The 26115-nt window shown below is 34.5% G+C and overlaps 1 protein-coding gene and 3 long non-coding RNA genes across 4 annotated transcripts in view; all 4 read left to right on the forward strand.

Moving 5' to 3' along the window:
• Nucleotides 1–6458, forward strand: part of LOC106071898 (protein qua-1-like) — a 28912-nt gene extending 22454 nt beyond the window's left edge. The window contains exons 20-24 of the mRNA XM_056015230.1: nt 1549–1578; nt 1996–2016; nt 2553–2578; nt 6117–6207; nt 6335–6458. Coding sequence (XP_055871205.1) covers nt 1549–1578; nt 1996–2016; nt 2553–2578; nt 6117–6207; nt 6335–6358 — 192 coding nt within the window. The 3' untranslated portion in view covers nt 6359–6458. The remainder of the gene's footprint in view (nt 1–1548; nt 1579–1995; nt 2017–2552; nt 2579–6116; nt 6208–6334) is intronic.
• Nucleotides 6459–8284: 1826 nt separating this feature from the next.
• Nucleotides 8285–16213, forward strand: LOC106052710 (uncharacterized). The gene is made up of 6 exons (XR_008775530.1): nt 8285–8443; nt 9209–9265; nt 11378–11404; nt 12591–12620; nt 15441–15464; nt 16112–16213. It is a non-coding gene; the product is annotated as an uncharacterized LOC106052710 (long non-coding RNA).
• A 366-nt stretch (nt 16214–16579) lies between these two features.
• Nucleotides 16580–19860, forward strand: LOC106052708 (uncharacterized). Its single transcript, XR_008775535.1, has 4 exons — nt 16580–16590; nt 17761–17784; nt 18875–18970; nt 19797–19860. It is a non-coding gene; the product is annotated as an uncharacterized LOC106052708 (long non-coding RNA).
• Nucleotides 19861–22194: 2334 nt separating this feature from the next.
• Nucleotides 22195–25733, forward strand: LOC129923576 (uncharacterized). Its single transcript, XR_008775542.1, has 4 exons — nt 22195–22225; nt 23026–23049; nt 25239–25322; nt 25724–25733. It is a non-coding gene; the product is annotated as an uncharacterized LOC129923576 (long non-coding RNA).
• The last annotated feature ends 382 nt before the right edge of the window (nt 25734–26115 follow it).

The following is a 26115-nucleotide window of genomic DNA, read 5'->3' on the forward strand; positions in this document are numbered from 1 at the left end:
GATCATTGCGCATTGAGAAAGCTAAAACTAAACAAAAACTATTGGTAAAAAAAATTATAAATGCAACTATTTAATATGTAAAGGTCGATCGCATATATTTTATATCACTTATCCAAAATAATTGATACAATTACACTTAATATAAGTTTTGTTTTTAAGTATTTTTTAAAATGTTTTTCTTGATTTATTTTTAATCCCTCGGGCGTTATTTTTAAAGAGTTGTGGTGTCACACTTTTAGACTTTTTGTATCTTAAACTAGTATAACCTCGCGCCACCGAAGAAACACAGTGTTACACATACTATTATTTTAGATTTGAATATTTTCACACTCAGTCAAACTCAGATATAAATCATAAGGCTTGTCTTCGAGTCCGAGGATTAGTGAGGAGTGCAGTTTTTCCCGTGGCTGCGCAGCCCAAGCTGTGACCTACATATTTTGCCACATCCAGGACAAGCATAAACATTTTCCGCAGGTGGTTGATTTAGATTTTCTTTTCGCCATCTGCGTCTGTCCTCGGCAGCGGATTTTCTTTTGGTCTCAAATGTGTATACCGCTGCCTTCGTGAGTGACCTCCAGCTGTCTCGTTCTGAGGCCGCATGCAACCAGGTGCTCTCTTCTAGGTCAACCAAAGAAAGTTTACGCCTAAGCTGGTCTTTGAAGCGTTTCCATGGGGCGCCTCTGTTACGTTGACCACTTTTTAGCTCACCAAAAATAGACTGCCACTATTTTTGTCACAAATCACTTGTCTATATAAGTAGTAAAAGAGCTTGAGGGACACATATTGCAAATACAAACAAAAGAACAGTGAAAAATGAATAATTACTGATCACATGACTAATAACCTATGACCTCGATATCTTGCCCCATTAACCATCTCCCCAAAAGATTTTTCGGATGAATACTTTATCTTCATGTCTCAATCTGACCACCAAAAAAAATTTATCGTAGCTTCACATATCCAAAGCTGGTCAGGGGCGGACAATACAATACGGGCCATAAGTTACATAGTATTTGATAGACAAGTATAGGCATACTCAAAGCCATTAGTATCGATAACTGTACACGTGCAAACAGTGAGCTCTATATTTTTTTATAAGAAATATAGGACTTTTGTGGCTTTTTAATCGCTGAGTGTGTAGGCCCTTAAAGGATGAATTTCACTAGTAACACTGTCTACGAATGTCGGCTATTACATTATTTCGGAAAATGTGTTCGATTACATTCGTATTACACTGTAGAGAGATGTCTTGTAAACACCTCCTTCAGAGGGTCACTTTTATAAAGAATATTATAAAACCTTTAACAATTTTATACATAGTGGCATCCATGCGGACCGATCGGTGGCCTACTAGACGATTTGGGTTCCGGCCCACCATGTAGCTAGTGCAGCTTGACCTCTAACCTAGTAAGCTCAATACCCGCTTGGTAGCCTCTATGTGACTAATTAATTGTCTAGATTGCTTTCCTACTTTAGTAATGTATTTATACAAATTGCAGCGATGATATGTAATAAAAACTAACATCATCTTTTTTTTTTCTTTTGTAGAAAAATAAAGACAGGAAGAGATGTAAAGGGGTAAGTTGAATGAAATAGTTCAGTGTTTGTCAAACTTGGCCCCGCGGGTCTAATTAGGCCCGCGAGGCTAAATTGATACATCTCTTAAGTTTCAATCCCTACAATGTTCTTTGATAGAGGAGCGAGGCTCTACAATGCATCTCAAGGTAGCTGTGAATTTAAGACATTCCCAAAGCACACCCGTCTCTCTAGTGGGTATCTGACATTATAGGCGATTCACTGTTGCTAGCTACACAAAGTTTGTGTAAAATAGGGATAGATGAGATAGATAGATTGATATTATAGGTAGAGAGGAAGAGACAGACAGACAAACAGATAGATATAGGAATAAATCAAATGGTAACATTTTAAATAAATTAAATTATTAAAAATAAAAATATTCTTCCAATGTAATAGTTAACATATTTTTATTTTCAGAAAGGAAAAAAGTTTCAGAAGGTAAACATTGCTTCTTTGCTAACCTTTTGAAAACTTTCAAATTCTTGACTTGTAGTTCTTCCATTTCCTTGATCTAATATTTGTATATTATATTTACAACACCACATTCCAGATAATTGTATTGTCTTTTTCTCTCTCTCTTCTATCTTATCTATCTATCTATCTATCTATCTATCTATCTATATCTATCTATCTATCTATCTATCTATCTTTCTATCTATCTATCTATCTATCTATCTATCTATCTATCTATCTATCTATCTATCTATCTATATCTATCTATCTATCTATCTATCTATCTATCTATCTATCTATCTATCTATCTATCTATCTATCTATCTATCTATCTATCTATCTATCTATCTATCTATTTATCTATCTATCTATCTATCTATCTATCTATCTATCTATCTATCTATCTATCTATCTATCTATCTATCTATCTATCTATTTATCTATCTATTTATTTATCTAGCTATCAAATCTATCCATCTAATCTATATGTAATTACAAAGTTTTTACAATTTTACTTTCAGAATGAAGGAAAAGAAAACGAGAAAAAGGTCTGTCTGTCTGTCTGTCTGTCTGTCTGTCTGTCTGTCTGTCTGTCTGTCTGTCTGTCTGTCTGTCTGTCTGTCTATCTATCTATCTATCTATCTATCTATCTATTTATCTATCTATCTATTTATCTATCTATCTATCTATCTATCTAAAACTTTTTCTTATGACTCGTTTGAATTTTGCAAACAAATTAATAACTTGTGTATAAGCCCCAACGTGGGTCTTGAAATATTTTAAAGTGTATGTCAAAATGTGGGGAAAAAAGAAGATTTGTTTATTGTGTTTTCTTTTTTTCAGTGATAAGGTTTAGGGTAAGGGCTAGGGCTAGGGTTAGAGTTAGGTTAGGATTAGGTTATTGGTCAGGATCATGGTAAGGGTTGTATTTACCGTTAGGGCATCAATAGAGTTGGGGTTAGGGTTAATGTTAGTTCCTAAAATCTGCAAGTTTGTTGCAGGAAGAAGATGTAGAGGTTGGGGTTAGGGTTAATGTTAGTTCCTAAAATCTGCAAGTTTGTTGCAGGAAGAAGATGTAGAGGTTGGGGTTAGGGTTAATGTTAGTTCCTAAAATCTGCAAGTTTGTTGCAGGAAGAAGATGTAGAGGTTGGGGTTAGGGTTAATGTTATTTCCTAAAATCTGCAAGTTTGTTGCAGGAAGAAGATGTAGAGGTTGGGGTTAGGGTTAATGTTAGTTCCTAAAATCTGCAAGTTTGTTGCAGGAAGAAGATGTAGAGGTTGGGGTTAGGGTTAATGTTAGTTCCTAAAATCTGCAAGTTTGTTGCAGGAAGAAGATGTAGAGGTTGGGGTTAGGGTTAATGTTAGTTCCTAAAATCTGCAAGTTTGTTGCAGGAAGAAGATGTAGAGGTTGGGGTTAGGGTTAATGTTAGTTCCTAAAATCTGCAAGTTTGTTGCAGGAAGAAGATGTAGAGGTTGGGGTTAGGGTTAATGTTATTTCCTAAAATCTGCAAGTTTGTTGCAGGAAGAAGATGTAGAGGTTGGGGTTAGGGTTAATGTTAGTTCCTAAAATCTGCAAGTTTGTTGCAGGAAGAAGATGTAGAGGTTGGGGTTAGGGTTAATGTTAGTTCCTAAAATCTGCAAGTTTGTTGCAGGAAGAAGATGTAGAGGTTGGGGTTAGGGTTAATGTTAGTTCCTAAAATCTGCAAGTTTGTTGCAGGAAGAAGATGTAGAGGTTGGGGTTAGGGTTAATGTTAGTTCCTAAAATCTGCAAGTTTGTTGCAGGAAGAAGATGTAGAGGTTGGGGTTAGGGTTAATGTTAGTTCCTAAAATCTGCAAGTTTGTTGCAGGAAGAAGATGTAGAGGTTGGGGTTAGGGTTAATGTTAGTTCCTAAAATCTGCAAGTTTATTTCAGTTGCAGGAAGAAGATGTAGAGGTTGGGGTTAGGGTTAATGTTAGTTCCTAAAATCTGCAAGTTTATTTCAGTTGCAGGAAGAAGATGTAGAGGTTGGGGTTAGGGTTAATGTTAGTTCCTAAAATCTGCAAGTTTGTTGCAGGAAGAAGATGTAGAGGTTGGGGTTAGGGTTAATGTTAGTTCCTAAAATCTGCAAGTTTGTTGCAGGAAGAAGATGTAGAGGTTGGGGTTAGGGTTAATGTTAGTTCCTAAAATCTGCAAGTTTGTTGCAGGAAGAAGATGTAGAGGTTGGGGTTAGGGTTAATGTTAGTTCCTAAAATCTGCAAGTTTGTTGCAGGAAGAAGATGTAGAGGTTGGGGTTAGGGTTAATGTTAGTTCCTAAAATCTGCAAGTTTGTTGCAGGAAGAAGATGTAGAGGTTGGGGTTAGGGTTAATGTTAGTTCCTAAAATCTGCAAGTTTGTTGCAGGAAGAAGATGTAGAGGTTGGGGTTAGGGTTAATGTTAGTTCCTAAAATCTGCAAGTTTGTTGCAGGAAGAAGATGTAGAGGTTGGGGTTAGGGTTAATGTTAGTTCCTAAAATCTGCAAGTTTGTTGCAGGAAGAAGATGTAGAGGTTGGGGTTAGGGTTAATGTTAGTTCCTAAAATCTGCAAGTTTGTTGCAGGAAGAAGATGTAGAGGTTGGGGTTAGGGTTAATGTTAGTTCCTAAAATCTGCAAGTTTGTTGCAGGAAGAAGATGTAGAGGTTGGGGTTAGGGTTAATGTTAGTTCCTAAAATCTGCAAGTTTGTTGCAGGAAGAAGATGTAGAGGTTGGGGTTAGGGTTAATGTTAGTTCCTAAAATCTGCAAGTTTGTTGCAGGAAGAAGATGTAGAGGTTGGGGTTAGGGTTAATGTTAGTTCCTAAAATCTGCAAGTTTGTTGCAGGAAGAAGATGTAGAGGTTGGGGTTAGGGTTAATGTTAGTTCCTAAAATCTGCAAGTTTGTTGCAGGAAGAAGATGTAGAGGTTGGGGTTAGGGTTAATGTTAGTTCCTAAAATCTGCAAGTTTGTTGCAGGAAGAAGATGTAGAGGTTGGGGTTAGGGTTAATGTTAGTTCCTAAAATCTGCAAGTTTGTTGCAGGAAGAAGATGTAGAGGTTGGGGTTAGGGTTAATGTTAGTTCCTAAAATCTGCAAGTTTGTTGCAGGAAGAAGATGTAGAGGTTGGGGTTAGGGTTAATGTTAGTTCCTAAAATCTGCAAGTTTGTTGCAGGAAGAAGATGTAGAGGTTGGGGTTAGGGTTAATGTTAGTTCCTAAAATCTGCAAGTTTGTTGCAGGAAGAAGATGTAGAGGTTGGGGTTAGGGTTAATGTTAGTTCCTAAAATCTGCAAGTTTGTTGCAGGAAGAAGATGTAGAGGTTGGGGTTAGGGTTAATGTTAGTTCCTAAAATCTGCAAGTTTGTTGCAGGAAGAAGATGTAGAGGTTGGGGTTAGGGTTAATGTTAGTTCCTAAAATCTGCAAGTTTATTTCAGTTGCAGGAAGAAGATGTAGAGGTTGGGGTTAGGGTTAATGTTAGTTCCTAAAATCTGCAAGTTTATTTCAGTTGCAGGAAGAAGATGTAGAGGTTGGGGTTAGGGTTAATGTTAGTTCCTAAAATCTGCAAGTTTATTTCAGTTGCAGGAAGAAGATGTAGAGGTTGGGGTTAGGGTTAATGTTAGTTCCTAAAATCTGCAAGTTTATTTCAGTTGCAGGAAGAAGATGTAGAGGTTGGGGTTAGGGTTAATGTTAGTTCCTAAAATCTGCAAGTTTGTTGCAGGAAGAAGATGTAGAGGTTGGGGTTAGGGTTAATGTTAGTTCCTAAAATCTGCAAGTTTGTTGCAGGAAGAAGATGTAGAGGTTGGGGTTAGGGTTAATGTTAGTTCCTAAAATCTGCAAGTTTGTTGCAGGAAGAAGATGTAGAGGTTGGGGTTAGGGTTAATGTTAGTTCCTAAAATCTGCAAGTTTGTTGCAGGAAGAAGATGTAGAGGTTGGGGTTAGGGTTAATGTTAGTTCCTAAAATCTGCAAGTTTGTTGCAGGAAGAAGATGTAGAGGTTGGGGTTAGGGTTAATGTTAGTTCCTAAAATCTGCAAGTTTGTTGCAGGAAGAAGATGTAGAGGTTGGGGTTAGGGTTAATGTTAGTTCCTAAAATCTGCAAGTTTGTTGCAGGAAGAAGATGTAGAGGTTGCTGAAAACAACGCCAACGCCAATGCCAATGCTACAGGGACTTCTGAATCACACATAGTTAATAAGGTAAGTCATTGTTCAATATTGTTGAAAGATAGAGTAATAATATATTTAGAACGTAACCATTTTTACTGGAGTTACTTTTTTAAATGATACAGTGTGATAATCATATTTTTTCTCTTTTTTTCCTCAGCGGTCACCTGTAAGTACACATTAGTATTGTATTGTATTGTAAGTATTGTAAGTCCCTGTGTGTGTCTATATATGGGTTAGGGTTATGGTGTTATGTACACGGAATTAGAAGAAATGAAAGGCATTGATGAATTAGATCAGTGATGCCCAAAATACGGCCTGCGGGCCAGATCCGTCCCGCGACGTGGTTCTATCCGGCTCGCCGAAACGTCGACAAAACGTGGAGAAAATTCCCCCTCCAAAAAAAAATGTAAAAAATTGAAAAATGTATCTTTATTACTATAGGGCTTTCATATTTTCTCTGATGTATTGATACCATCACCTTTAATGTTTTCATGTTTGTGCGTTTATGAACAGGAAATGTAGAATCTACCTGGACCATAGGGCGGATCTTTACGTTTTTTTTTTGTGGAATATAATAATAATAAGCCAACATCTTTGTTTTATAAAGAAAGTGTGGCTGTTATAAAATACAACATATATATCAGCATTATACAATAAATATGGCGGCATGCTTGTTTTGAGCCACGCTGAGAAACACTGCTTTATTTTTTATTTTAATATATATATATGCTATACGAGCGTTTATGCTTAGGGTTAGGGTTTACTGGGTGTTAGGGTTAGGGTTTGGAAACTAATTGCCCCCCCCCCCTCCAAAGTTCTGGATCCGCTAGTGATAACAGCATGAATAGCAAGATAACAAGGCAGAAGCGTAATATTTACATATTCTTCAGCTTTCGAGGAGTTTTAAATGGCCAATATAGAATACCCAAGTCTCAGCCATACGAAAGGTTTGTGAGAACCATCATAGACTTTCTTATTTTGTTGGTAAAAGAAAAGGCCTAATGAGACATGTATTGAATATAGATTTATTGACCTCCTTCAGTCGTAGAACAACTATGGTTCATCTTGCACACTTCCTCATGTGGCGCATAGAGTATTACTTACATAGATACACAACTATAAAAAGATTTACATTATCTACCTTTTTTGTTTCTTTTCTTCCTCCAGCGATCTCCCGTGAGTATCTGTGATGTCATTATGTCTGGAAATATTTATGCAAGTGCGTGTATCTGTGTCAGGGGAGAGAAGTGAAAAGTCTGCGCGTGAATAAAGAAAAAAAAAACAAAACAAAAAAAAAGCTCTTAAATTTTAAGAATTATTGTAAACAGTACATTAAAAATATTTTCTTTGATCTCAGAATTATAATCGCAGAAACTTTTGTAAAATTATTTCCACATTAAATTTAACAGGAGCTAGGCTTTTATGTAACAACAATTGTAAATCCCTAATCAATAAAGGGTTCACCAAATTTCGTACATGCATTGTACAAACCGACGCTTATAATTGTCATAGATAATGGGCTACGCGTGACCTTAAAATATACGTAAGACTAGTCAGTGTTAGGGTTAGGGTCTCGGGCTAGGATTATGGTTAGAGTTAGGGGGTAAGGGACACCAGTACACTCAGAGAAGATAGAAGGGGAGATACTACATAGGAAAGATACTTAACACTCACCACCCTTAACAGTTTTAAACACATCTGCAAAGGTAAAGCAGAGAATTTATTGATGTGAAGTCCAGTTTCTAACGGTTATTTTCTCTCTCCTGGTGCTCTGATTTGTAGAATCACTTAACTCAAATATATCTGAAAATTTGGAGGAAATAAACCTGTCTTTCACCAGTTAAATGAAACAAAAGACAATGATGTCTTTAGTTTAATTCTATTTTCACACTGCACGCCCTTGTTAACATTCAAACGCAAAGTTCACAAATCACTTAATGGTTATGAACGGCATGAAGGTCAAACAAATATAATAATAAACGTATGATATAAAGGTCACGAATACCTAGAGGTCAGTACTAGAATGAAGGCCACGAGAACGATTTTTTTTTAAAACCCTTTCTATTTTATAAGAAACACAACTCAATAACCTGATGTTTGAAGTTTGCGATTCGCTTTTTTGAAAGTTATTATTGAATTGAAACTCTTATCTAAAAAGGACAACGACGAAAAGGGCAACGGAAACCAGGGCAACGGTAACAAGGGCAAAGGAAACAAGGGCAAAGGAAACAAGGGCAAAGGAAACAGTCAAGGAAAAGGGAAAAATGTAAGCATTGAATTTTTTTTATAATACAAAATGATAAATAATTAGACTAAATAATTGGCTTACTCCATAATTAATGTACGCTAAAAAGCATACCTTGATTCCGATTTCCTCAGAAAAACTCCAACCTTTACTGCCTAACAATGATGGTTAAAGTTCAAATCTTGCTGGGGATTTACAATTTCTAATTAAAAATGTAATTCGTGCTGATATGGGTTGGCTGAACACTTCAGGGCAGCACGAAAGTAAACCTTCTCGTAGGTACCCCTATTTGTCCACACAAAGTTTGGGCTAGTTTACATTGAGCTAAGGCCCGCAGTCATTTTGGGAATTTTATTTTGTGTTTTCCGGCACCCTTGAAAATAATCAAGACCCGAAAAAACGATACTATTATAATGAAAACACAGCTTCTGACACCAGCTTCCAGATTGAAGAATCCAGCTTGACGCTGGATAACATAAGAGACTTCTGTCATGGCTTCCCATCTTAAGAGTGTGGCAATATTCAAAATAGAGGCTCAGACTCAAAACTTTTGGAAGCCTCTGGAAATAATGAGCTGTTCAATATTTATTAAGATCAGTGAGAGGACATTACTTTTAAAATAGATGAAGGCGCTAAACTTAGCACTGGAAAACATACAGTTTGTATGTGAAATTCCTGCATTGTCAATAGACGTTACTGATAGAAGTCACACAATTAACTTTAGACAACCGATTATTTGAAAAAAACTATCTTTCTTTATTAACATTCTTAATTTATTATTCGAAGTCTTCTGAGGATGAAGATGAAGACGACAACAGTAGCAGCAACTCTTCAGAAGAAAAGGTACAAAATAAGTTTTCAATTTAAATATTTATAAGTAAAAATGTATAGATAGAAATAATTTTCTATTTTTTTTTAAAACCTCTCTTTTAAATATATTTCTTATAAAACTCTGCCACAAAGTTTGTATTTCTTGTTATGAATAGTTCGTTGGCTTTGTGCAAGCGCAAAGTTCATAGAAATGCAAAACATTCTTTAAAAGGACACAATTCAATGTAATCTTAATACTATTAATGATTTGCTTTTTTACCTAACATTTGTTATGACATGATTAAGAATTTGGTGCGAAAAGTTATTTCTTTCATAAAAAGAAAATGTTTTTAGTTAGAGACTGCCACTTGGCCAGTTAAAACAAGAAGGGTAGTAAAAGTAAACAAAGACTTTTGGCAGTGCTAGAGTAAGGTCGGCTTTAGTTTCTGAAGTAGATATTTAACTTAGCGACATTTGACTGTTTCCTTCACTACGTATTAGGCTTCTTGGTCGACATTGTTTATCAGCATCGACAACCTTTATAGAGTTGGCCTTTCGGTTGTGCTTATTGGTTTGCTTATTCGAGTGTTACCGCCATTAAGACATTGCGTGGAAGCGCCTAAAACATTATCAAGAAGATTTTGGTTTTGTTTTTTTTTAATTTCGGAAATTTCGATTGCCAGCAGTATCAGAAACCCCATTAATAAATGAATAATGCTGAGATTGATCCCTTAGAGCACGTGAGAGGAAGGGGGCAGTGAGTTTTAAGGTCGCCTTGCCCCCATACAAGGACAGACCCATGGCTGCACAAGGAAAAGTTCTCTTTCTTTCAAATCCTTGTCCCGATCGCCCTTCATGCAAAGCGCGACATTCAAAGAGAATGTGCTCTACTGTTTCTTCGTCCGTTATGCAGTGGCGACACCGAGTGACGTAGTTTTCTCGAAATAGTCCGAAGAAAGTACCGATTGGACAGTGACCGACTCGAAACTGGGCTAGAATAGCCTGCTCCGCGACACTAAGTTGCCACCACGCATCCTCTCGGTCTGGTCTCTTCAGCTGCCTATGAAGCTCATAGGGACTAGATCTTTGTGATACTCTCCGAGGTTGTTATAATATGTGTGTGCAGTTTATTCATCAAATGGCATGTTTCAACAAGCAAGAGGATGAAAATACTTGAGTTGCTAAATAACTATACCGAAAAAAATTAGATGAAAAAATACGAAGAAAATAACTCCTTCCCGTAAAGTTTCAACGCGATCTGGCAGATTGTCTAAATCAACGTAACAGCCAGTGATTGAATCGGCACTTAGGTAAGAGTCCACCATGACAACTGGGCAGGGCTTACATTCTACTGCTCCTGGAATGTCGTTGTAACCCACCTTACAAGGTAAACACCGTCTAGTCTCTGGGTCCATGTACATGCCAATGTTGCCCATTCTGCACAATGATATGTTGGACTCAAAGCTGCGTTCATTAGGCTCTACCAAACTTCCTTGAGCACACTCTCCAGCTTTGAAAAGATCGACCCTTGTGATTTGTATTTCGGAGTGAGACACATAATTGGATATTGAAAAATTCGCATGTTCCTCAAGTTTACGTTTTGCGGTGTCCAGTACGCTAAGAGGAATGAAATTTGAAATAGGTAAAGTGGTACATTCTAAACTTAAAGAATGTCAATACTAACACATGGATGTGGGCAGAGTATGCTCGTTTTCTTGAAGAGGAGTAAGTAACCTTAGATCGGATGTGTAACAGATCCAGACTTTTCTGCTTCCAAATGGTCTTGTATAACCCGGCTGACAATCCAATTGGTATTCTATGTATTGTTCTATAATAAAGTCACCATTGTCAGCGGACACTATTCATGGCCAACAGCCGGGAGAATATTTTTGTATTTTATAATAACTATTATCATATTCTTGATATTCAACACTTGCTACAATTTGAGTTGCATAAATTAAACAGCAAGAAATCAACAGTACAATTCTCATAGTTTTTTTGTTTACTAAGTGTAATTAGTTGATACACACCAACAAATTAAAATTAAGTTCAGTATGTTTAGTCAGTAATAGAACTATGACCAGAATCACTATTTCAAGAACTAATTGCTTTATTAAAAAAGCTTTTAAAAATTTGTTTTTTCAGAACGAAGGAAAAGGAAACAAAAGAAACGTAAGCTATTTTTTGTGTACTCTTAAGAGTTTGGGAAGCGCGGTTGCTGAGCTGTAAAGCGCTTGGCTTCTGAACCGGGGGGTCCCGTGTTCGAATCCTAGTGAATCCTGATTTCTAATTTCGGGATCTTTTGGGGCCTCAGAGTTAACCCAACTCTAATAGGTACCTGACCTTAGTTGGGGAAAAGAAAATGCGGCTGGTCGTTGTGTTGCCCACATGACAACCTCGTTAACCGTAGCCACTGAAACAGATGACCTTTACATCCTCTGCCCTATAGATCGGAAGGTCTGAAAGGGGAACTTTACTTATTATTGACTCTACTCTTAGAGTTTAGCCCCCTTACTCCCCGTCACACCAAGCACACGCTGCAACAGTCACTTTCTCTACCACTTGCTACATAAACCACTTGCTACATAAACCACTTGCTACATAAACCACTTGCTACATAAACCACTTGTTACATAATGAAAGTACTATTTATTCAGAATCCCGTTTGCTTTTCAAAACTTGGACTTAATATGCAAATCAAAGTTGTTTAGTTGAGTAAGAGACAACTAGTAATGTCTCTACACCAGGGTCTGTTCCTAGAAGATTAGAATTGCACTTCATTTTCATAACCACTGCATCATTTTGGGTCTGTTCCTAACCTAATTCAAAAAAGCTATTAGTTGTGTTTTTATAGAAAATGGAAATAAATCTTGTAGTCATAAGAGATATGGCAGTAAATATGCAGTTCTTACCCTTATATTAGCATTGTTTTTAAGAGCATTTAAAAATAGTTTGCTTGTTTGATGATTAGGTTAGGCGCGAACACAAAATGATGAAGTGATAATGCACCTGGGTGCCAGTCTGATTTTCTCCGAATATCCCTTTTTTATAACAACAAAATGAATAACTCACAATTAACTAATTGATTTTTTTTTGAATTTTTTCTTGTGTCTCCATGGACAACGAATAATTAATATTGCAAAATCTGAAGTTAAGTAGAACCAGTAGTTCCTATTAGAGAGAGTTGACATTGAAAGTATTGAATCGTGGCGTCTTTTCTAGTTGACATTCACTGTGGGTTATTTATTGTTATTTGTTGCTATTTATTGTTATTTATTGTTATTTATGGTTATTTATTGTTATCTTTATCAAACAATGAAAACGTGAACGACTTTAAACTTTTCATTTTGATTCTCAGAAACAAGGCAAAGGAAACAAACAAGTCGGGGTGAGTTCAAGTCCAAATAAGTCAAATGCTCTATATAAACATTAAAGAACAGAGAACCGTGATTTGCAGTAAAATAGAGTTACTGTACATAATTCAATCAAACCATTTGAACCAGTGTTTCTCAAACCTTTTCTTTTTCTTTAACGGAACACTTCGCACATTCTGAGTATTTAGGGGGACACTTCGCACATTCTGAGCATTTAGCGGGACACTTTGTTTATTTTTTTTTAAGAGAGATTAATTCACGTGCTTACGTGCTAACCTACTAGATAAGTATTCCAGTAGTTCGTGGCCTCACGGGTTCCGTGGAACACAGTTTGTGAAACACGGACACAATGAACCATCTAATACGTGAGATCCAAATAAAAGGGACCCTCTCGTACTGAGATGCAATAAGTAAAATGTCATAACAGATTTGATTTATTTCTGTCACCATTTATTACATTTGTCAGTATTTTTTTTTTTTTGGGGGGGGGGGGGGCTAACATAAAACCCAATGACCTTAATGTTTCAATATTTCCGGCAAAAGTGTATTTTCTTTTGTTTCTTGAAAGTCGCAATTAGTGAATGATGCATCTTCTTTCATCAATATTGACAACCTAGCCGTGTCCTCAATCTGGCAAGGGCGTATAATCCTACGATATCGAAGCAGGACGTTTTGGCGCCGCCGTTTTGGCGACGCCGTTTTGGCCCCGCCGTTTTGGCGCGAAGGTCGTTTTGGCGCCAGCCGTTTTGGCGACGGGACGTTTTGGCGCGATATACATTATGTACGTTTATTGTATTATTTCTTTTAAAAGAATTATTCATATCTATGTTTTGCATGAGTGTTTGTGTTAAGACATATTTTTCACGTATTAAATGTAAATGTGTGTTTGTGTTTCACATCATTTTCTTTAATAAACATTTTGGCTTGTGTATGTGTGTTTATTAAGAGGCACACTTTTATTTTCAAAAAAGTTTATTAAGATATTACTTTAAAATTTAAAAAAAAAATAAAAAAAAAAATGAAACGATGATAGACTAAAAATTGATGCAATTATTTGTTTACATTAACATTGGTTTATTTAATGACTTTGGTATGTAGACTTTGGGCCGCTCTCGGAATTAAAGATTAAGGATTATAAATTCGCACCTAGGGATGTCAAGTGGAGTGCTTACGCGTGAGAGAGGGGAGGGGTGGAGGAAAGAGTATATACAAGGAGTGAAATGTGAGCAGAAGAGAGGGGGCGGGATAGGTGTCACATGTAATGACCATTCCCAAGGAGATGATCGCCAGACGCATGACGCCAACGACCAGTGCTCGGTGCTGGTCTTGTCTTCATTTGTTTAACTCTACCTGCGTCAATGCGAGATGTGTCACCCAAATCACCCCTACCCAATTTCTCAAAATATATCTTTTCAAAGTATCTTAGTGTCGTGAATTTGTTTCTATCTATTGTCGCCCAGAGTGTTTGTTTACATTGGTGGATTCACGTTACAGTTTGTACTGACCACATTCCAAGTCTTGATCTTTACTATGTGTGGAGTTATTGTCGTCATTCAGCGTAATAGAGCGTTAGATGTTTTGTTATATTACAGTGTGAGACTTAGCTAATTCGTATATTACACTAATGTCAAATAAAAAACTAAATCTTTTTGAAAGAAATCCAAAAATGTCATCCAGTGCGATTAGCAGAACTCACATATAGCATGTCATAACCATTCAGGAATCTGACTTATTATAGGCCTATATTCATGAAATAAGCAAAACCTTTATAATTAAAAAAAAAAACAATTCGCTGAACGGTGTTAGAATTCATACTATACATACAATATTATGGTAGAGTGAAATAAACATTATTATAAAAGTTACGTGCTTATTAAATTATCGTCAAATGATATCTCGCGCCAAAACGTCCCGTCGCCAAAACGGCTCGCGCCAAAACGTCCCGTCGCCAAAACGGCGTCGCCAAAACGGCGGCGCCAAAACGTCACGTATCGCTACGATATCCAGACCCTGATGCGCAGGAAAACCAATGACAGAATTTAAGGCATTGATTAGCATGCATGACTAGATTAACCTAGGAAGTCACATCTGTATTTCATAAGATACGATACACCAGTTATGTCCCTTTTTCAAAGGAACAATACATTCTTTTCTTCTATTGTGGAGAGCATTGCCATTAGAGGTCTAAATTTAAATATTGATTTTAGCTAGTTAATGAGCCAGCTAATGAGCAATTCAATGGTACTAGTTTCATTCTATTTATAATATCTGAATCTATCTATAGACACAGATAGAGGCACATTTCTTATCCCATACGCTAGAACAAATTTGTACAAGTGCTCCCTCTTCCCTAAAAGTCATTAGAGAATGGATTGGGTTGCCTGAAACAGACAGGAAAACCAACGTCTTAGCTGAGTTTAATTCATTGATAAACTTGCATGACTAGATAGACACAGGAAATGCGTAGGATGTAATTGTCTTCTTTTATGAAGTAACGTCTGTAATGTATAAGATAAGAATCTCTGATCACGTATATATTCCAACTGCAAATATTTTAAAGAAAGTAATTACTGTATAGTCACCTTAGTGGATTAAACAGTAACTATACACAATTAAAAAGTAACGTAACAATCTAGTTTGGCAACACTATAATTTATATCTATCAACAAAGACCAACAATTTAATTCATCAACAATATATTTCATAACCATCTACTAAATTAATACATCAATAATCTCATCAATTTGCGACAACGAAATTAAATTCAGATTTTATACTTTTGATTTAACTTGAGAGGATCAATCTTATTTGTTTCCTCCTCTTGTGAATTTCAGACGAAAAGTGGAAAAGGTAAAAAGGTAATTATGTTTTATTATTTGTAGTTTTGGTCGTTTTCACATTTTTCTCTGTTTAGTTTTTTTTTTTTAATTGTTATATTCAATCCATTTTTTTGTTTCCTTGATTAAAGAATTGACATTGGCTTATAGTGACCTATGATTACGAAGAGCAACATTTAACCTTAGGCACTGGCCTATAAAAATATTTTGATAGTTAGAATATAGTCATGTTGAGACTTCCCACATGCGCTTGAGTGGAAAAACACATATAGGAGCTACTATAGTGATTACAGGAATACAAGGTTATAAGAGCTACTATAGTGATTACAGAAATACAAGATTATAAGAGCTACTTCAATGATTATAGGAATACAAGACTATTAGAGATACTACAGTAATTATAGGAATTCAAAACTATAAGAACTACTAGTGATCATAGGGATACAGTATTATAAGAGCTACTACAGTAGTTATAGGGATACTATAAGAACTGCTATAATGATTATAAGAATACACGACTTTAAGAACTGCTATAATGAGTATAGGAATAGAGATACTATTGGGTACCTCATCAGAATGTAAGAATAGACTTGTACGTAGCATAAAGCAATTTAAAAAAAAAGAAGCCTATTTGAAGTGTAATAGACATCATCTCTACAATCTGACAGGTAGGACACAATAAGGCAGATAATGAAGAAATCACTGATGTTAACAGTGACGCATCTCTAGCCAATGCCCAAAACGAAACAACTTTAAAGTCCATAATGAAGGTAAATCACAATTGTCTTATATTATTATATGTTTTTTATTATACTCGTCTAATAATTATGAATTACGCAATGTTAAGCTGAATATTGACATTTAAATTTATCATTTTGAAGATAAATATACAATTCATGGACATGTGTGATAAATATTTTGATTTGCAGATACAAGGGGATGTGATGGTACAATAATTAATGTAGTTATCATAGTATTATTTGTCTTCAATAGCTTTTAAACGGGTGTATGTACAGATGCATAAATCTGTAAATGTACAGACCTAATAAAGTAGTACACATTTTTTAGTACGTAATGGAAATGTTTAACAATTAAAGTTTACACTCATATTTCATTTTTTCTTGTTTTTTCTTTTTAGCGTTCACCTGTGAGTATAAATTCCTTTTGGCTTTTATTAGTTATACTTGCGTACGTGGTAGGCTAGATTTTAGCAATCCATAACAATTAAAAAAATATGATTTTGTAATCTTAGTATAGATGTTTTATTTAATTGAGAAATCTCTCTCTCTCTCTCCAAACTTTATACACATGACCATGTAAACCAAATTAAATGTATTCAATAATTTGAAAAAAACAACAACCAATTTTAAATCTATTTTAGAAAACGTTTCATATTCGTCTGTGTCTGTGTCACGCTAGATTTCACATGTGCTAGATCTAGAATTAATTTGGTTACTTGAAAGTTCTTTTAAAAAAATAGTTTTAAAAAGTCTATTGAGTAATACTGGTGAAGTCGTTCTTCATTTTGTGAACATTTTAATAACGTATTTTTTATTCCAACGATTTCACACTTTTGTCATAGTAAAAAAATGTAAATTTGGAAAAAAGAAATACTTGATTTCAAGTTACAATTTTGGACATCCCAATACTGGCAAATTTGCAACCAAAAAATAAAATAGTGGACAAATACCTTATTATATCACTTTACTATAAAGTAGTGGACAAATACCTTATTATATCACTTTACCATAAAGTAGTGGACAAATACCTTATTATATCACTTTACCATAAAGTAGTGGACAAATACCTTATTATATCACTTTACCATAAAGTAGTGGACAAATACATTATTATATCACTTTACCATAAAGTAGTGGACAAATACCTTATTATATCTCTTTACCATAAAGTAGTGGACAAATACCTTATTATATCACTTTACCATAAAGTAGTGGACAAATACCTTATTACATCACTTTACTATAAAGTAGTGAACAAATACCTTATTATATCACTTTACCATAAAGTAGTGGACAAATACCTCATTATATCACTTACCATAAAGTAGTGGACAAATACCTTGTTATATCACTTTACCATAAAGAAGTGGACAAATACATTATTATATCACTTTACCATAAAGTAGTGGACAAATACCTTATTATATCACTTTACCTAGTCGGGTGGTACAGATACTTTAGTATATTACTTGAGCCTTAAGTAGTGGAGAAATACTTTACTATATTACTTGGATAAATATGAATACTTTTTTTTTAAATGTAAAATAAATGTTGAATTATTTGTTTGTTTATTTCAGAAGGAAAGCGAAGATGAAAATGATGTAAGAAAATATTATATTTATTTTTCTAGTTTTGTTTGATCAAGTTTTGTTTCAGGTTAAAACAGTTTATTCATAAACATGCAGCCAGTTTGTGAGCATTAGTGATTTCATCAATAAAAGAATGAGTGCTTTTGGATGCTAATAAGCGCGTATAATCTTTAACAAAATGAAAGAAAAAGTAGAGATGGAAAGAACTATAAAAGAGAGGCGATGCTTTAACAATGTCTCAGTTTTAAGAACTACGTTACAAATGAAAGAGACTGATCTTCTCGGCGACCGACTTCCTAGCTATTACAAATGAAAGAGACTGATCTTCTCGGCGACTACCTGGCTAGTACAAATTAAAAACTAGAAAACAAAATCAGTCAATTCGGCCAAGTCAGAATTAGGGTTAGAGGATTAGGGTGTTAGGTACACTAGAAAGAATGTAAGAGATGGTTAGGGTTAAGGGGTTAGGGTTAAGGGGTTAGGTTAAGATTAAGGTGTTAGGTACACTAGAAAGAATGTAATTGAGGGTTAGGGTTACAGGGCTAGGGTTAAGGGGTTAGGTTAAGATTAAGGTGTTAGGTACAACAGACAGAAATGAAGAGAGACACATATAAAAAAGAAAGGAAGATATAACTCAACTTTTGAATAGTATACATTTGAAGACTTATGTTGATATTTTTGAGAAATCTGCAAAGATAAAACAAAGTCATAATTGGTATTCCGTCACCTTCTCTCCCCACTTTAAAAGCTGCTCTTTATAGAATCAATTTTTGGCAAAAATAGCGGAGGGTTTAAAGGTAAATGAACTGTTCTGTATTTAATGACAAATTCAATTCAATGTTAAAAGAAAATAATATTCGTAGTGCCCCTAGCCTAATTAACATTTGACATATGGCAATGAAGAAGACAAAGGTCACAAAGTTACTATTGGTATAGATACCACGAATATCTAATGGTCACTAATAAAATGGAGGTTATGAATCTAAAAAGAAGTCGCATTACTTTTATGAAGTGAGAACGTCAAATTAATAGGTTGATGTTTAGAGTTTTTTTTTATTCGCTTTCTGAAACTTATTGCTTAATTGTATATCTGTCTAAAAAGGACAAAGATGAAAAAGGCAACGGTAAAAACGGCAAAGGAAACAAGGGCAAAGGCAACAAAGGAAAAGGCAACAAAGGAAAAGGCAGAGGAAACAATGTAAGCATTAAAAAAATTATTCTTATACAACATGATAAATTAAACAAATAATTGACTTAATTCTTAATTAAATTTCGCTGAAATACGTATTGTCACTTTAACACTGTAAACCTTGATAACCTTGGGGGGGGGGGGTAAAGTTCAAATCTAGTTGGGGACTAAGAATTTAAAGTTGGAAATCTAACTCGAGGTGAATTGTGTTTATTTGGCGCCTAAACGCAGCACGGAAAACTTCTTAAATACTCTCCTCCCATCATGTCCACAAAAACGTATGGACAAGATCACACTGAACTAAAAACCGACGACCGCATTGGGCCCGTGATTCCGTGTTTTCCGGCTCTTTCGAAAGTTCCGTCCATAGTGTATAATATAGCCCCAGTAGATCGATTCTGCTAGAACTTTTCACAGCTTCCTATAGCTTGAAGCTTGATAAATATCAGAACTTAAGAGAAGTCTGTCCTGGCCTCCAATCAATAGCCTAACGACAATGGTTAAAACCAATGTTCAAATTAAAACTTAAGAAATTAGGTGCGCAAAGTTTAACTCTTTACGTGGGACAAAATAGATATTATTAAATTCAGGGATAAATCATTCATTTTATAACAGATGAAGGCACTAACCTTAAAAAAGAATAATAAAAAAAAACATTATAATGTTATGTCAAGTATTTTTGCATATATCATTTGAATTCATCGACAGAAATCAGAAACTTAGCTTTAGCAGACCTCTGAAAAAAAAAAATATTTGTATTAAATTACTTAGCAACAAGCTTTTAAATTCCCATAATTGACTTTAAGACTTTGACGTTGTTTTTTTTTATTTTCAGTCTTCAAGTGATGAAGATGACAGCAACAAAAGCTCTTCAGAAGAAAAGGTAAAAAAAAAAAGATATTTCTTAATTTAAATTTTACAATTCTCTTTTCATTATTTTTTAAAATATCTCCCTTATCTCTCTCTCTCTTAAAAATATTTGACTGGTATTGGTAAATTATTTTTAATGCAAAAACATTCGTAGAAAACCTATATTCAATATAATTTTTAATTGAGACTATTATTTCTTTTACATTACCCTTTTTTTTTCAAGGTTTTTACAAATGCAGCTTGTTCTTAACAACTTGATTTGAAATAACAAATGTATATAGCCAAGTGACTTTTTTTTTCATTGATTTTTAATTTTTTTTTTTAAATTTTAACTGTTATGTTAAATAAACTTTTGATTTTATTTTTTAGAGCAAAGAAAAAAGAAAAAAGGATAACGTAAGTTACTTTTGTGTTATGTTAATAATTAGCCAAAAATCAACAACCACTTGCTTCACCAACCACTCTCTACATTAACAATATCTCGCACAATGCACCTGTTAGGCAAACCACCTGCTGCGCCAACAAGTCCTACGGCAAGTAGCTGCTACACCAACTACCTGCCACAGCAATTTCTCCCCTCAAAAACAACCTTTTCACGAACCATCCTCCGAAACAACCACCTGCCTCACCAAGCAAATTTCCCACCTATTTAAGGCTACTAAAACAACAACACAGATAAAAAAGCTTTGTTTTAAGCTATTACCTCATAAATATGAAAAAAAAAACCTAACCCTAACCCAGTTAACAAAGGTGTCATGTGATTAGCACAACGTCCAACCACCTTTACTTTTCCCCAACCAATGTCAGGTACCCATTAGAGCTGGGTGGACTCAGAGGCGCACTAAAATGCCGAAATTCAAAATCCCAGTCTTAACCAGGATTCGAACCCGGAATCCTGGGTTCGGAAGGCAAGCGCTTTACCACTTAGCCACCCCCATAAATATGTGAAAGAGAGTAAAAAATTTCCCAGTGACAATTTTGAGAAAGAATAAATCGAAGTAAAGTGACTTCTTAGGATCTAAATGTCGTAATCCAGAAACAAGAGATAACCAGACAATCTTCTGTGTTCATAGGCTCTCCACAAAAGAGTGGTTACCGTGTTGGCTTCAGAAGCCTGAGAAGGTTTGAGCTATAAGTCCGAATCTAAAACAAATTTAATTACATGGCTGATCCAAACTTATTGATACATGTACGCTTAATAGAAGCTTTGCTTATTTTTAAAAGTATTTTGATATGTTGTTCTTTTTAGCGGCCTCCGAAAGGGGAAAAGACGCTATTAGTTTTGTGTGGCCTGTCTGTCCGTCCGTCTGTCCATCCGTTTAGATCTCAGAAACTAGAAGAGAAAATGAAAATCAGACATCATGATATTTTAGATCATTCAAATTTTGGTGCAACGGCTACTTTTTTATTTTCAAGAAGTGAAACATCTAATTTTTTATATTACATATGCAAGCAGATTTTTCAAAACAATACACCACTTTTAAATGAGAAATTAAAAAAGGTCACAGACTTCTTTATTAATAACTCAAGCTTCACTCATAGATTCACGCATTGGTACACAAAATTAGCATCAAATTCACAATGGAAACAAATGTGGACGGCTCAATATAAAATATATTTTCCATTTATTAACTAACTCATTGAATGGAATACTGATTGAAATGTTGTTTTTAAAAAAGAATTTTGATACGAACTTCGTTTTAATTATCAGCGCGCAGTTTTTAAACACTTGTCAGTCTAAATAAAACTAAATAGATTCCAGATCTAGATATATTTAATATAATATGTATATTATAAATGTATTAATAATTTGAACAAAATTTTAATTATTGAGGCAATAACTTTTCTTCTGACAGCTTAGGGGTGCAGATTTATTAATAATGTAAACAGTAAGAAGTGAATCGGATACGGACAGCATAGTAGGCCTACAGTATTATCCGTACCAAAAGGCCTACTATTCCTGATCATAACATTGGCCTAGGTCTAGTAATTTTAAAATTAAATGTTTAAGGCCACACGAATTCTAGTCTAGATCTAGATTCTATATCAAAATTCTAGATCTAGATCTAGTTCTAGATCTAGACTTAGATCTAGTTTTAGACCTAAACTTAAATATATTTCTAGATCTAGACTTAGACCTAGTTCTAGATCTAGCTTACTACCTAACTAAAACAGGTCAAGAATTTTTTTTTCGTGTTACCAATTTATCTAATTTTGTAAGAAGAATAATGAATGTATGGATAAGGTTAATAATTATTATGAATGTGTTTCTAGTTCAGCGTCTTTGTAAATGAACTATTACCAACTTGATACGAGAATGAAATCTGGATTACGTTAGACTAATGCTTATATTTGTATTGGCAGAAACAAGGGAAAGGCAACAGAAACGGCGGGGTGAGTTCAAATCTAATTCCTTGAACTATCTTCAAAATAATCGAAGAAAAAGATTGCTACTTGTATTTATATGAAAAGCCAAAAAACTGTATTATGCCTATCATTACAATATTATAAAGTCTACATTTTTACATTCGATTAATTAACCAGGATTTTTTCTCGTGGGTTGGGGGGTTGCGGTGGAAATGGGGCTGGGTTTTAAATGTTTTTTTTTTTTTTAAATTAACATTCATTAGTTAGTATGACCAAAATAATTTATGAGTGTATAAATGAGGTATTGTCTTGTTTTTAAATTAAATTAAGTTTACATCTTTCTTGTTTAAAAATAACAGCATATATTTTATAACTAAAGTTACTTTTAAGCTTATATAATAATCAGGAACAAAAGATTCCATGTTAGTAAATCAAAAAACCTCTTGTATAAATACAGTCGTATCTGATTAATTGGACCAGACAATAATTAGGACCAGAACGATCTATATAATTCAGTAGCAAGCATCAACAATCTAATTCATAAATTAATTCATTAACAATCTAATTTGTTAACAATATAATTTATCAACAAACATCAAGAATATAAGTAATCAACTAAACATCAAGATTAGGCCTATAATTAATCAACAATCTAATCATTAATTTAAGTAATTTATTAACAATCTTATTCTTCAACAATCAAATTCATTTGCCATCTGATAAATAAACAATCTAATCATTCGACAACATGGAAATGAAATGAAAACTTGATACTTTTGTTTTCCTGCCTAAAGAGCAATGATTTCTTTTTCTCTTGTGTGTTGCAGAAGCCAAACGGAAAGGGAAGAAAGGTTACTTCTATTGTTTGTACTCATTAGTCCTTCTAATTATTTTTACCAAGTTAAACATGTGCACAATTACTCATTGTCGATAACAACACATGAATCAATAGACAAATTAAACAATTAATTAATTAATTAATGGTAATTAATTACAATTGTTTAATATAGAAAAGGGAAATTAATATTGCATTATTGAAACCTATGCTTATATATGAGCAGTTCTCTCCTTGTCTAAAAAGTATTTTAATCTGTATATATAATTTTTTTGGCCATTCATCGTGTCCTTGTTCTGGAGTAAACAATTTCTATTGAACTCAAAGTTCAGCTTTAAAGTTTACACTCTGGTCAGTTTGGCGTTTAAAATGTTTTCATAGTCTCCTGAGACTTCATACATTCCGAGAGGATGAGAATGCACATAAAAGGAAAAGCAAATATAGAGCTACTTTTTTTACAAAACTTACACCAACACTCTCTGTCTGTCTGTCTGTCTGGTAAAAAAGTGTGTATACGTTATTTCTCCCACACTCATTCACGGATCAAGCAGCAACTATTAAATTATTCATTGACATAGACAAGACAAGAATCAATACGAAAAATTACCAATTAAACAATTATTTATTGGTAATTCGCTATTTTGCTTAAAAGCAACAAGAGAAACTAATACTTCAATATTCACAGATAATGGCTACATTTGTTGGGTTTAGTCCCCTTAAATAATTGTTAACGCTATTTCTCCAACACCCATTCTCAGATCAAGTTGATATTTTAAACAATTATTTATTGTACCTAACAAAACACGAGTCAATACACAAAAATAATCAATTAGTCAATTAATTATGTGTAATTTATTATTTTGTTTAATATTGAATAAGGGAAATAACGTACATTTTTTAGTTTTATGGACAGAATTCTTCCCCTTTAGATAAGCTTTTCTTAAGGATCTATCTATCTATATATATAATTCCCACATCGCCAACCATGCAGGACACCACACAGGCACGCCGACTCTCTAACCCTCGATGAAAAGTCATGGAAAGATACCTCTTTTATTTCTGCAAGTCGGACTAGAGTTACCCCACGTAACTTTCGCGACGACAGAGAGCGTGGCTCATAATAATAAAGAGGGGGGGAGTGGAAGTAATTCTCACTAAATAGCGGCGTATGCTACACCGCGGGTCGGCTCGTTTTTAATATTTTGCTTGTTAATACTACTACACTTGACACGGTTTTACATAGAAGCGCAAACTATAGTTGGATTATACTTCTAAATGGCTTAAACTCAAAAACAAAAAATATTGAATATACGTATGAATATGTAAAAAACATATTTCTTAGTTTCATTTTCGCGCATTTCTTAAATGTCAAAGTGACTTAGACCAACATGTGAAATGTCAAAGTGTCTTAGAATCACATGTGAAATGTCAAGGTATCTTAGAACCACATGTCAAAAGTCAAAGTGTCTTAGACCCACATGTCAAATGTCAAAGTGTCTTAGAACCACATGTCAAAGTGTATTAGACCCACATGTCAAATGTCAAAGTGTCTTAGACCCACATGTCAAAGTGTATTAGACCCACATGTCAAATGTCAAAGTGTATTAGACCCACATGTCAAATGTCAAAGTGTCTTAGAACCACATGTCAAAGTGTATTAGACCCACATGTCAAATGTCAAAGTGTCTTAGACCCACATGTCAAAGTGTATTAGACCCACATGTCAAATGTCAAAGTGTCTTAGACCCACATGTCAAAGTGTATTAGACCCACATGTCAAATGTCAAAGTGTCTTAGACCCACATGTCAAAGTGTATTAGACCCACATGTCAAATGTCAAAGTGTATTAGACCCACATGTCAAATGTCAAAGTGTCTTAGACCCACATGTCAAAGTGTATTAGACCCACATGTCAAATGTCAAAGTGTCTTAGACCCACATGTCAAAGTGTATTAGACCCACATGTCAAATGTCAAAGTGTCTTAGACCCACATGTCAAAGTATATTAGACCCACATGTCAAATGTCAAAGTGTCTTAGACCCACATGTCAAAGTGTATTAGACCCACATGTAAAATGTCAAAGTGTCTTAGACCCACATGTCAAAGTGTATTAGACCCACATGTCAAATGTCAAAGTGTCTTAGACCCACAGTTCCATGTGGAGCCTGATCATGTTTAATGTGTTCCCACTTGTGATTCAACAGAGAGGTCAAAACAAAGAGGTTGATAATGGAGTAGATAATGTTTCAGTGTCAGCCAACTTGACGGACACCCAAGTCATTGTCAAGGTGAATTATACGAGTTCTATTATTATGTTTGAGATTTTATTCATATATACAATTTACATTGATCACTGTCATAATCATAAAATATGTATGACAGTAAGGCATATCTTCGAGTCCGATGATTAATGAGGTATCGCTTTAATGGTGATTCTAGAGTTCATGGCCATTTGCAAAAAAATTCTTTTTATTATTTTTGCTGTAACAATGAATAATGATGAAAAAGCTTGGATATCATTTTATTTCATTCCACCCCACTTTTAAAAAAAAAATATTTGTATTATTTTTAAAAAAGCAAAGCAGCTTAAAATAAACTATTAAAATGAAAGTTGTTTTTTTTTGCAGTAGATATAAATGTTCAATAATTGAAGTTAAAATTGTAAATGTTTAATTTTTTTTTCTTTTAGCGTTCACCCGTGAGTATATTTTTATTTTGTTTTTTTGTAAAATGTTTTACATGTTTCGGATGTTCCTTCAGAGTTGAAGATAGTTTACTTCCTAGTCCAAACCTCCGGCAGGACGACGGGGGATGGGAGCGGGCAGGGTTTGAACCCTCGACCGTCGATAAATCCGAACGACAGTCCAGCGCGCAAACCGCACGACCAGGCAGCAATCCACAATTAGTTATATTTGCATAAGTGGCAGGCTAGAAATTAGCAAACAAAAATAATATGCTACAACCATTCTCGGATTAAGATGAAACTTTGCACAATCATTTATTGACATAGACAAGACATAATTCAATGAAAATATTAACCAGTTAGCCAATTTAGCAAGTACTTAATTATTTTCTTTGGTT

The sequence above is a fragment of the Biomphalaria glabrata genome, chromosome 17 (genome assembly GCF_947242115.1).
Source record: "Biomphalaria glabrata chromosome 17, xgBioGlab47.1, whole genome shotgun sequence".
Classification (NCBI taxonomy): domain Eukaryota; kingdom Metazoa; phylum Mollusca; class Gastropoda; family Planorbidae; genus Biomphalaria; species Biomphalaria glabrata.